Source organism: Gossypium raimondii, chromosome 8, assembly GCF_025698545.1.
Source record: "Gossypium raimondii isolate GPD5lz chromosome 8, ASM2569854v1, whole genome shotgun sequence".
NCBI classification, from domain to species: Eukaryota; Viridiplantae; Streptophyta; class Magnoliopsida; order Malvales; family Malvaceae; genus Gossypium; species Gossypium raimondii.
The window spans coordinates 62,020,510-62,033,804 of NC_068572.1; the positions used below are offsets into that span (position 1 = coordinate 62,020,510).

At 28.8% G+C, this 13,295-nt stretch overlaps 2 protein-coding genes across 2 annotated transcripts; one reads left to right on the forward strand and one right to left on the reverse strand.

Annotated features, from left to right (window-relative positions):
- Window positions 1-3,673: 3,673 nt before the first annotated feature.
- LOC105792941 (protein ELF4-LIKE 3) lies at window positions 3,674-5,866 on the reverse strand. Its single transcript, XM_012621810.2, has 2 exons — window positions 5,727-5,866; window positions 3,674-4,217 (listed from the first exon to the last, which is right to left on the reverse strand). Exon 2 carries the CDS (start codon window positions 4,168-4,170, stop codon window positions 3,787-3,789), a length of 384 nt encoding a protein of 127 aa, XP_012477264.1. The 5' UTR covers window positions 4,171-4,217; window positions 5,727-5,866; the 3' UTR covers window positions 3,674-3,786.
- A 3,658-nt stretch (window positions 5,867-9,524) lies between these two features.
- Window positions 9,525-11,658, forward strand: LOC105792942 (RING-box protein 1a). Its single transcript, XM_012621813.2, has 5 exons — window positions 9,525-9,744; window positions 9,842-9,892; window positions 9,997-10,056; window positions 11,245-11,316; window positions 11,406-11,658. The coding sequence occupies exons 1-5, from the start codon at window positions 9,609-9,611 to the stop codon at window positions 11,441-11,443; spliced, it is 357 nt and encodes a 118-aa protein (XP_012477267.1). The 5' UTR covers window positions 9,525-9,608; the 3' UTR covers window positions 11,444-11,658.
- The last annotated feature ends 1,637 nt before the right edge of the window (window positions 11,659-13,295 follow it).

The window sequence follows — 13,295 nt, forward strand, 5'->3', positions numbered from 1 at the left end:
ACTTTGATTAGAAAAGCCTTTTAGATCACTTTGGCCAATGAAAAAATGCCACGAGCGTTGACCTACCGCATGATGCCGTTAGAATACGTCACATGTTCTTTTTTATTATTTTAATATTATATATATTTTATTTATTAAAAATATAAAAAAAATATACATAATGTACAAAAAGGTTTAAAATAATTTTTTTATAAAATTTTAAAATCTGTAACTATAAAGTTTAAGAATTAAAATAATATATAAAATGACAATTGTTATAAAAATAAAATAAAAGTTTAAATTTCGAGTAATTGCAAAAATACATTGAAATTTAAATACCTTTTCAGAATTTTATATAAAAATATTCTTAATTTTTTAATAATATCATCAATTTAAACAAAATTTATTTTAAATTATTGTAGTTTTTAATTAATTTATTTTTTCTAGATTTTATGTATAATTTTATTATTTTCATTTTATATTTTTAATATGTATATATATTTAATAAAACAAAATATTTATTTTTACATAAAATCACCATGTGGTATTTTGTGATCGATTATCAATTTTTTAACGTCTGTAAAAATAAACTAAAAATATAATAGAAACATACTTTAAAAACCAAAATAGGATAAAAAAATTTAAATATCAATATAAAATGATAGATACACTTCAACGGCCAAATCTTGAATTACATAGAGCAAAGTGGACGGTCCATTTAAAATATTATTTTATTTTAAGATATTTACTATTTTATGTCTCGTAAATATCGATATGTGGAGTGTCTGTTATTGATGCATGTTCACATTGTAGGGACATTTTTCTTTTAATTTATTATTTAATATTGTTTTGGGTTTTATCAAAAAAAAAAAAGAAGGCATTGTCGTAAGTATTTTATATTTGATTATTTAAACCAACAGTTTACAAATATTAATATTAGATCATGATGTAATCACAAAATAGTGTAATAGAATAATGTTGTTTTACAAGTGAAACCAATTGTACCTTTCCTTTTCAAAATTATTGTTTAAGATTGGTGATAAAATAAAATAAAATTCTCATAACAGTATTTGAAAATTCGGTTTAATCGATATGTACTGTTTATGATTCAACCAGTACGATGTCCTTTTATGTATTAATAGGCTATCACATGGTGTCATTGGATTGGTTAACAGTCCCACCAGTGCGAAGATATTAACTTAATTGATGGAATATAATTTAAGGACCAACTAGATACAAATAAACAAGTTTAAGTGCAAAATATAAATTAACCCATTGTATAACATACACACAATTATTTGGTGCAATTATTTATAAATTGGTTAATTGTTGCACTAACATTGGGTGGAAGGTGCATTATTTAATCTATTATTTTATTTTTAGGATCTTGACTGGTTTGCTAATTAAAATAAATTTTCTCTAGAATATTGATGGTAGAGTGTTTTTTGTTAATAAATGCTCACGTGGTGCATGGCGGTGCTAACTTTTTTAAGTTGTTTATCTAATCTTCATGGGGATTTGATTATATTTAAATTAATGCTAGCCGTTAATATTTAGGATGTGACTGTTAACGATGCTAATTTAAATTTATTTTTAACTTAATAAAAATTATGGGATATTTTTCTAATTACCCTTTATTTCTCACACGTTTTGATGTTAATACAAAATAAAACTTTTAATTAACTTATAAATTAAGACAAAAAAAATGGAAAGAGATGCTAGAAACAAAAGTTGGTTCTTTGGTCATTTCCGCCACCTAAAAGAAGAAGAAAAGTCATATATGTTAAAGCATGTGATTTAATTTTTCAATGATTGTTAATTAACGTTACTTAATTATTGTATTAAAAGTGAATAACCTTTTAGAAATCAGAGTCTTGATAAAATCATTATTTTATTGGGTGTCTTTATTTACATAATACAATTTCAACACACATTCATAAATCTTGATGTTCTATTTCGACTAATGACCCTACTATTTGACTTCATCTTTTTTAGTTCTTATACAATGTTTAGAATTATCCATAACCTCTCCTCAACCCATAAATAGGAGAATAATATGTTTCAGTACACTTGAACCCACATCCTCCTGCATTGACAACAATACCCATGTCAATTAAGTTCATGATTTGTACATATAAAGATGGCTCAATTATGAAATGAGCTCACCAGTTAATCAGCACAGAATTAAAAGTCAAAATAAAACAAACAAATAGGGCTACAAGCTAATTAGCCCAAAATCAGTACATATGTATTTAACGATTTATTATCGATGCGTCAATCGTACAAGATGATCAATCGAGATTATTCGTATTAATTATAAATTTTGAAAATAATGAATAACTTCTTCTAGTATTATAGAGTTCTTTGTACTAATAGTCGTATTACATTTTGTTCTCTCTACTAAAAGAGAGAGGATAAATCTGTCTCTATATGTTAGTTCAAAGAGCAAATCAGTTCTTATGTTAAAAATTCCATCCGTTTTTACTATTAAAAGATGATCACTGTATGTCAGCATGAGGTACACGTGGTACATCACATGTAACTGATTTGTTATTTCATTAGTCACACTAGTTTTAACAGTAGAAATAGATGAAATTTTTAACAGAAAATGCTAATTTTCTATTTGATCTAATGTACAAAGGTTAATCTGCTATTTTTTGAGTAAATAAATAAAATACGATCCGACACTTAATACAAAAGTCTCGATACTACGAGAGATGTTTGGCGTATTATCAAAACCAAACAAACTTTAAACTACTCAAAATTAAACTGGCTTTGATAGGAGAAAAAAGTTGTTTGAACAAAAAACAAATTCACATTAAAATACTAATTATACAAATTGTTACAAGAATATATAATTACATGTAATAATCAAATATATAATCAAAAGCTCATAGTCTCTTATCTGAGATTCGATTCCTATGTCGGCTCATGATTGTGTTCCAAATTTGAGAAGATTTGGTAATCATGGGAGAGTCTAGATGAAATAAATATATGCACACATATTTTTGTATATGCGCTGGGTTGAGGTTGGGAAGGGAAATAAAGAGTATTAAATGGAGAGTTAATTTAGTCTAGATGAATTCAAGTTCTGGGGTTTTGTTGTTTTAGATTTGGGTAAAATTTAAGTGCGTTTACGTTATTAAGGTAAGAGAATCAAGTTTTTTAAATAGGGTCATTATAAGTTATGATGAGTGATCGCTTTAAGTTCAGGTCATTTCGAGTTACTTATTCAAATTATCTAATATTTGAATCATTTCGAGTTCATTCATTTCAGGTTTGAGCAAATTTTTAGTTCAAATTGTTTTGAATTTGGGTCATTTTGAGTTTATGTCAATAGGGTTCAAGGATCGAGTTTTCTAACTAGGATCATTACAGGTTCTGATAAGTAATTATTTCAAGTTCAGGTCATTTCGGATTACTTATTTGAATCATTCAAATTTTGAATCATTTCGGAATCATTCGTTTCAAAATTGCTTTCAAGTTGTTTCAAATTTGAATAATTTTAAATTAATATCATTTTGAATTTATAATTTAGATTTTAGGCTTGAATTTATTATGAGTAAGTGAACATAAGTTTGAATTAATGATCGCTTTAAATTAAGGTCATATTAAATTACTAATTTGAATTATTTAAAATCTAAATCATTTCGATTTCATCATTACAATAAATGTCAACAACAAAAAAGGCCCATATGGTAGCTTTAAGAAAAATTAGAAATGAGCATAACATATGTTACAATTGCCACCATTGTCGAAAAAATTACCAACCAAACAAAATTGGGTTTTCTTTTTTTCAACAAAAGATCAAGCAACCCGGTTTCTTTTATGACAACCTTTGCCATTTGATTTCAAAGCTCCACCACATGAAGAAGAACCATGATCATCACCATCATCATCATCCCCATTAGACGATACATCAATGGATGATTTGATGAATGAACTTGAAATATCATTGTAAAGACCAACCACTCTTTTAATGTTGTTGTTGAGCTCCCTAATTAGCCCAACATTCCTGGTCAAGTTATGAGGGACCTTGGACTCATGGTTCATGTTTATCTCATTCATGAGCAGCCTGTTCTGGTCCAATATGGTCTGGACCTGAACCAAACCCTTTTGTAATGTTTGCACCACTTTGGGGTCCATTTGGTCACTACCATCGCCAAGCCTTGAGAATGCCTCACCCTCCATTGCGTGTGAATTTGATGAACTAGGAGCTCTCTATCTCAAAACTAGACCTGAATGAACAAGAAGAATCATATGAGTGAAAAGCTTAGGAACCAAAATTAAATTATATAAAAAAAAGTCTAAAGTACAATTTTATCTTTATATATATAATTATCGTTTTAGAATTTTAAAAATAAAATAAAATAATTTTTTTTTATCTTTAAGGTCAAAATGTATTTTTACCATTAAACTAATTTATAAATTTAAAAACTTCAAAAAACTAAAATAATAATTTGTCATTTTAAGAGCCCAAGGCCCTTCCTTGCTCCATTAGTGCCGTCTTCGGCCATCCATTAGGGGTGAGAAAAAGTATTTAGTTAATCGATTACGATGATTAATGGTCAGTTTAGCATTACTTTTAAAAAATATTTTTATTGCTAAACAAGATGCTTTTGAGCCTTTCAAAATTATTTTTGGGACAAAAAATATTTTACAAAATTACTTTTTTTAACCCATAAGAGTTTTGCTTAAAATTACTTTTTAATCCAGTTTTGAGGAGTAATACTAAATTAAGTCTAACTCAATTCTATAAGAGGTAAAGTAAGATAAGTTGATTGGTTTAATAACCAAAACTCAAATAAACTTCTAGATCATCACGATACGGGTAAAAAATTATGTAAGTCAATTTGGCTAGTTAGGATGTATAATTTGAGTTTGTAAGCAGTAAAATAGGGTAAGTTAGTCTATTTAATACATATTATATATTATAGGAGAGATCCACTTAACTTTATACTCGTATAAAATTACACATTATTTTATATATTTTATACGATTATTAATTTAACGATTCAATTGAATCATATTTATTGATATATAAAAATAAATAATTATAAATATTTAACTTACATCAAATTTATCGTGCATATCACCATTAAATTTTAATTGACACAAAAGACTAAATAAGCAAATATATATAATATATTTATATGAAATTGATATAAAATTTAAATAAGGGTTTACTTAAAACGATAAATTTTATCATGTTTTTTTAAAATTTCATATAAAAACACACGAAGTTATTTAATGTCATTGTTGCTATAATTATAAATTATTTATGAAGGGATATGAAAAAGCAGATCCCATTTCCATAAAAAGGAACCTTTTCTTTAATGTACTCATAAAATACCCACCTAATAGCACTGAGTTTCAAACAAGAATCTAAAAATTAAAATTTAGAAATTTAAATAGAAAATATACAAACAATAAAAATGTGCAAGGCTTTTTATGAAATTAAACATGTAAAAGCTTCAAATTCATGGGAAAATGAACATCAATGGAAAAAAAAAAGAATAAAAAAGAGGACCCTGAATTGGGAATTAAAATAAAATCCAAAAGGGGGGGGGGATTAGGTCAAATTAGAAAAAAAAAAAAGATGAACAAAGACTGTGTTAAAACAAGAACAAGAAGCTGAAAACATTGATTTTAACAAAGAAAAGAAAGCGAGATTCTTAATCTTTGCAAAATATATATAAACGAAAATAATTATATATATTATATAATAAATCTATTTATATACGAACCTTGAAAAATCTGGATTGAAAGACGGAAGACGAGGGATTGATTCCCGAGGAACAGGACCGCCGATTAAATCGTATCTCAAAAAAAAAAAATCTAAATTATGAGAGAGAGTTCTTAGAGCGAGAGAATATTGTAGATTTGATTGTCACGGTGTGTGTATACTGTGGATATCCCTGATTTTGTTTTTAAATTATTTAAATTTTTCTTTATTTAGTGCGGGAAATGTGATTGCTTTTTGGTTAAATTCTTTTATTAGTCCCTTTAACTTGCAGAAGCTCTAGATTTTGTCTATATTTTTATTTGATCAATTTCAATCCATCTACTTTCCAAATTAGTCCATTTTAGTCCCTATACTTTTTGAATTTTTGAATTTTTTCTTTGACTCAAATAATAGCAGTTAAATTTGTTCCATTAGTCTTATACATTATAGATTTAATTCATATCCTCCAATCATATCATTCCAAAGATCTGTTCTTCGTTGCGGTGGAAAAGTACTTTTAAGCTAAAAAAGTATTTTTTCAACACAAAAGCAATGAAGAACACTTGGTTTTCGGAGTTAAAAGTGCAGTAAAAAATTACTTTTTCACCCAAACGCAAAAATTGAGATTTAGGTACTTTTAATTTTTGCGTTTGAAAGTGAAAATAATCAAAATACCCTTATTCATATTAACTATTTAAAATAAATATTTTGAAACCAATTATTATATAAAGGGTAAACTACAGCTATAGTCACTTTAAAATAGAGTCTATCCTATTTTGGTCACTTTAAAATCGTGATAATAAATCTTCACCTTTAAAACGAATAATACCTCATTATAAATATAGCCGAACTAAAAAGAAGGAGAAATGTATAATTAAAATTTAAATTAAGATTTTAAATTTTTGGATTGACTTATTCAATTACGTCCTTAATAACGTACCCAAAATCCAAGCCAGAAGACTTGAGTATACCCAGACCAGACCAAAGACAAGACCGAGTAATAAAAAGAAAGAAGAAGACATTTATTAGAATGAAGACATATTCAAGTCCAACAACAACACTTTAAAAACGTTAAATTAAGTCAATTAAACCAATTTCCTATTTATTAAAATGGTTTAATTCAACGTTGAACCATTCAAAAATAGCAATTAAAAAAAAGACAATATAGCACATAATTAAATTAAAAATAGCAATTAAAATGTGAAATTCAACAAATATGGGTTTTTTTTTGTGGGGGGGGTGTTTTAAGGTTATATGAAATAGCTTTGGTACTTGCTATGAAACTACAAAAGTTTGGTCCAACTCTAAGCCCCCCAAAAAATGGAAAATAATAATAACAATAAAGAAAAGGTCTAATTATGAATTGTACCTCTACTTTACAAAAAATTAAAATTTAGTCCATTTATTTTAATTTGTTATATTTTATTCTTCATTGAAAATTGAAAAATTAGTCTGATTGAGTAACAATTTTTCATTTTTTGAAAATGAGCAGCGCTGTTAAACCTTGATATTATATCTATGATTTAAAAATCAACAGTTCAGCAATTATATGCAGAAAAATAGGAAAAGAAAATAGCAGTTTTGCAATTTATATATGACAAATTAGCAAAAGCTAGCAATTTAAATTCATGTGTTTAGCAATAAAATAGATTAATTTCTCTAAAGTATGAGATAAAAAACAAAGTAAAGTGAAAGGACTTGTAACAAAAAAAAAAAGACCGAAAAGATTACCTTCTTGATTTTCGTAAAGTACAAGGACTAAATTCATAATTAGACCTAAAATTTTTATCGTAAAAGTTGTCTAGACCGTCTTCAATGTGCCGAAGCTTACAAGACTCATTCCAATGTATATATATATATAGAGAGAGAGAGAGAGAGAGAGAGAGTAGACAAGAAAGGAAGGAAACATGCCTAGGGATAAAGAGATTGATAAGCCAATGAAACCGCTTCGAAGAAGACGAAAGAAAGGTGAGGGTGGTGGTGCCAGTGGCGGCGGCGACCGCGGTGGCAATAAGGAAGTTGCATTTTGTTTATTTATTTTAATTGTGATTTTGTTTGCTATAATTTTGTTCTTCTTTATTCATCTTTTGATGAGTTTTGAAATAATTTAGAGACACTTAAACGATGGATCTACCACCAGTTTTGAAATAGGATTGGAAGTATAATTATTTATGGGTTGTTTGTACCATACCATCCTAGTATTTTTCTTCATCATATTTGTAACACATAAATAGAAGGATTAGTTGTGTTTGATGTTTTCAAATTATTATCGAAACTTTATTATTAATGAGTTTATGTTTTGATTATTTAATTTTAAAAAGTTACAATATGACTATTGAATTATTCGAAAGTTTCTATTTAAGTCATTGGGCCGTTGAAATTGTTGTTGTATGGCCTTCTTTGTTCTTACTGCCTGTACAATCGAAATCTCTCATTCCTTTTCTATTTTACGATTAAATATTTTCATTAAATCGATTTTAATGTCACGAATTCGTGAACAAAAAATCCAAACAACTTTCTTCTTCGACATCTAACACTGACCGTCAGATCGACTTGGATCTAAAGTATGTTATTCTACTCATCGATGGGTACTGATCCACCATACTGATCGCCAAATAGTTGCTTAGAGCTCACTAGTCGAACTTTCAAAAAGAAAATAGGCTAGTGACTTAAATAAAAAATTCAAATAGTTCAATGACTTAAATGTTTTTGAATAGTTCAGTGACCATTTTGTAACTTTTTGAAGTTGAGTGATCAAACTGTAAACTTACTAATAAATTAATGACTTCAAGTGTAATTTAATATTTCAATACTTTCATGTTGGTCTCCCTAATTGATAACAACTTTTATTTCTTTTTTCATGCTTTATCGATTAATCTCTATAAAATTAGGATTGTGACTTTTCTTATGATAGAATAAGATTTTTATGCAATATTTAGTTTTTTTTCTTTATGGAATCGATTTTGGAATTATTGATTTGATATAAGATTCCCAACATAAGAAAAATATATCATATATTAGTTTATACGACTTTTATAAATGTTTTAATTAAAAAAATTGACCGTATAATCCAAATATCCTAACTACACCATTGCACGCGTATGCATGCGAAAACCATAAAATATAGCATACAAATGTGTGTTTAAAAATAACCTACAACAAACAATGAAACATATGGAGATAAACAATACTAAATGCATTACACTTATTTATCACAGTTTTACCATCAATTGTGAGTTAGTTTCGAGTTGACTTACGACACCAACTCCATTAACTATATTATTAATATATACAATTGATGGAAATAATGAATTGTGCATATTACAATAAAATGTATAAAATATATCAAGATAAAATTTTAGTTGAGTAATAAATTTAAGGTTTTATGAATAAAATTGACATGGTTCATATATCATGATATGCATATTTTTTATCAGTTGTTATTAAAATAAAAAGGTTAAAATACCGTTGAATAATATAATTTATTTTAATTACAAAATGGTATTTCCATAATTTTCTTGACCGAGTTGATACTCAATTGACTCGTAACACAATCTAGTCAGGAATTTAAATAATAATATAAATAATAATTGTGTTAATGACCCCTTCTTTACCAAGTTTCAACAGCAAAGGAATCGTCCAACCATGGATACGCTTGCTCAATCTTTAATAAAAAATTTAGTGATTTTAATAATTTAATTTCTTAAAATAAAAATAGAATCAACCCGAAGCCTATTTTACAGCACAAATAGTGAGTAATGTGACCCGGACCCGGACCCGGACCCGATACCTACTTTATAGCAAATAGCATTTCCATATCTCTCGTTTCTTCTGTGCATATACCTCACTGCCCCTAAAATTTAATCGAGGAGATCTCGTTGTTCTTTAGCTCCGTTTTGCAGCCATGGCTACTCTAGATTCCGATGTGCCGATGGTGCCCGCCGGTGAAGCTTCCGGTAGCTCCGCCGCGTCTTCCTCTACTAAGAAGCCCAAGCGCTTCGAGATCAAGAAGTGGAGTGCCGTTGCCCTCTGGGCCTGGGGTACTAATCCCTAACCCTAACCTAACTTACTTTCTCCATTCAGTTTTATGTCGAAATCAGTGTTTTTATTGACGTTGATTTGGTTGATGGGATGCAGATATTGTCGTGGATAATTGTGCAATTTGCAGGAATCACATTATGGATCTCTGTGTGTATTTCTACCTCGATTTTATTCAAGTTTTTGTTAATTTGATTTAGGGGGGTTTTTTAGGGTTACTGTTTCTGATTGTTTTCTTCAATTTCGTTGTTTAGGTATCGAGTGCCAAGCTAACCAAGCCAGCGCCACCAGTGAGGAATGCACTGTTGCTTGGGGTATGTTCGATTTTGGAATTGTTGAAAAGCATGTTTGGGTTACTAAAGAAGTACTATTAAAGGATATTGTAGATGTTGTTTTGGATTGTGTAAGCATTGGTTACTTTGGGGAATAGTGTTAGGTTGTTAGGTTTCGATGTTCTTTATACCAAACACAAGGAAATCAATCAAGCTAAGACATACAATAGACGTCTTTCCGTTTGTGTAACCCTTGTTGACTTTGGGAGGTAGTGCTAGGTTGTTTGGTTTCACTTTACTGTACCAAACACAAGGTTTGGGATTCGTTGTCTATTTGGTAAAGTGGAGGCTATTCGGGTGTAAAAGAGAATAAGTTAGAACCTTTTGTACAAATTATGGTGAACCTATAATTATAGCCGTAAATATGCTAATGTTGAATCAATTAAGCACTCTTAAAACATGTAGTAGACAAGTTTTCAATTGTGTAAGCCATGTTTACTTTCGGAAGTAGTGGTAAGTTGTTTGATTTCGCTGTACATTATACCAAACAGAAGGTTTGAGATTTGTTGCCAATTTCATTCAATGGGAGTGTTGTCGGGTTGTAAAAGATAACAAATTAGAAACTTTTGAAGAAATGATGATGACACTTTTTGTATTTTATTAAGAACATACCCTGTTATCATAGCTTTTAGTATGATAATCGTGATGATTTTTCTCTCTTGTGATATCGATAATGGTGATGAATCAATTATGTAAATGAGGGCTATTAAATCTTTATGACTAATGCTTTGCTTTTGTTATAATTAACGCCTAGTATCATTCAGATACGTTATTTTGTAGATATACTTGAGCAAGTTGACTCGTTAGGTGGTTTGCTTAATTGCATTTGCTGATTGTGCACGTTTAGTGCAATTTTAGTTTTTTTTTCACGTAAAAGCTTTTTGATTTGGCCGAAATTGAATTTGTTGCCCTTCCTTTGGTGGGTTTATATAGTTAGCCAAAATGGTTAATCTCAATGTAAATAAAATTCCCCGATTAGAGTAAGTAAAGTGTTGAAGAAATTAGTAGGCTCATCTTTACCTACAAACATGTATATATCGGAAGAAAAATGCCTTGAGCTCATCTATTATATGTTTTTACTATAATCTATGAGTTGTATGTATCATCTCACTTTAGCTCCAACATGCTTGATCATTGTGTAATTGATTTTTCTCTTCTTTGTGTATGTAGGGGTCTGCAACCATGCATTTCACTTCCATTGTATCAGCCGATGGCTCAAGACTCGTCAAGTTTGCCCATTGGGTATGCTTTTTTCCTCCCGATGTATACATCGCTCGGATATTTTTCTCCGCAATCAGCATTAACACCTAAGTTGGTCTTCGCTTTTGCAGATAACAGTGAGTGGGAGTTCCAAAAGTATGGGCACTAGAGAGCTTTCAGGCCGATACTGGTTGAACCCTCTTACCTTTCTGGTATGGTGAGAGAAGAATGCATATATTTCATTAGCTTTTATGCTGATTCAAACAGTAGTTGCTTTAATATTTCAGAGTAGAATTTGGTCATAATTTTATTTGCACCGAGTGTAATATGCTATATTTTATGAGAATTATCCTTTATTATTGTGCTGAAACCTTCCTTGTTCTATCTCTGGATTTTGGTACTGATGAATGTCTTCTTCTTCTTTTTTTCATGTGAATCAAATGGCTCCTTTTAAAGCTTTGTTAAATTCAAAATCAGAATTAGATTAATGTCTCTAAAGAAAGGATAATATTATTTAACAAAATTAAGGAAAATTTTGACTTTATAATAGAAAGTTAATATTTCAAAAAATAAAAAGATTGATACTAATCAAATTATAAAAAAGGATTAGATCAGTAAAAAATGCGTAGTATAAAACTTTCTACAATGTCTATGGGAATATTAGAATTAAAGGTGTTTATGAATTGAATTAGACCTATACCATTAATGGTATAATATTATGTATGTATAGTTGCTTAACATGAGTCTTGAAATTTAGTCATGTAGGTTAAAATATATTCTTATTTTTAGGAATTTAGTTTTTATTTTTATTTTTCAGATATTAAATTTTAGATCTAACTTTTAGTAGTGCTAAATTTATTTTGTTAAATTTAAGTTGATTGCGTCATTTTTAGTTACATGGCTATCAAGTGTTGCAAATTTTAATCAATTTTTTTGTAATTTTGGGAATAAAAGTATAATGATTAAATTTGAAATTTGGGAAGAATACAGGGACTTATGACATATTTTAACTTATTTTGTAAATAGTCAATGCAGTCTCGTTTGGACTCAGGTTTTAAATATAAAAGTTTGAGTTCGAACCTATATTTAAATCGGAACTATTTTTCTCCAAAATTTGATTTTTTGAAAAACTAATGAAAGCTTGCGAAGCACATGTCGCCCTTTGCAATGCTTCTCTTCTTAGTTTGTGGTGTCTAATGGTGACGAATTGGTGGAGATTTTAGACCTCCTTGAATGCTGGTTTGAAGTTTCTACCCCGCTTTGGCACATCCAAGATGTTGATCAAATTTTTTGTCACTGTCCAACAGCCTCTAAGAAAAAATATTGTGAGACTTAAGGAACAAACAAATGACCTAGAGGATAAGAATTCTAACTAGTAGCAAACATAAAATTTGGAAACGAGCCGGTTGAGTTTTAGTTCGACTGGCATGAGTGTTGTTATCAATGCAGGAGGACGTAAGTTTTCGAATGCGCTGAAACGCATTATTCTCCTACTTATGAGTTGAGAAAGAGTTATGATTAGCTGTTATAATTGGAGTTAAAAGTGAATAGAAACAAAAATAAAAGAAAGCAGGAAATAGAGGTGGGAATAAAGGGGGCAAAAAACGTGAAATTGAAAGGAAGACCATCTTTTTCAACTACCAATGCTTTTTGCCGGGCTTTAGGCATTAAAAAGGGCATCTCTCCATCCATGTGCATCTTCTCAGACCTCTAAATTCTTCTACCCCAAAATGCCAAAGTGTTATTTTAATTTCAAGAAATTTCAAATCCATTAAAATATTTGAATTTTGTTATACATGATTTTCTCTTTGCTCTTCCTATATCTAGAATTTAATTTTATATTTTTATTTTTAATTTTTTTACTTTTTAGATTTTAAAATTTAGAATCAATTATTAACACCATTAAATTTATTAGTGTTACATTTTGAAATAACGTTATAATGAACCCATTTTTAACCATTGAACTTGAATTTTAAATCTGAAAACAGAGAGATTAAATTTTTAAAAATAAATATATAAAA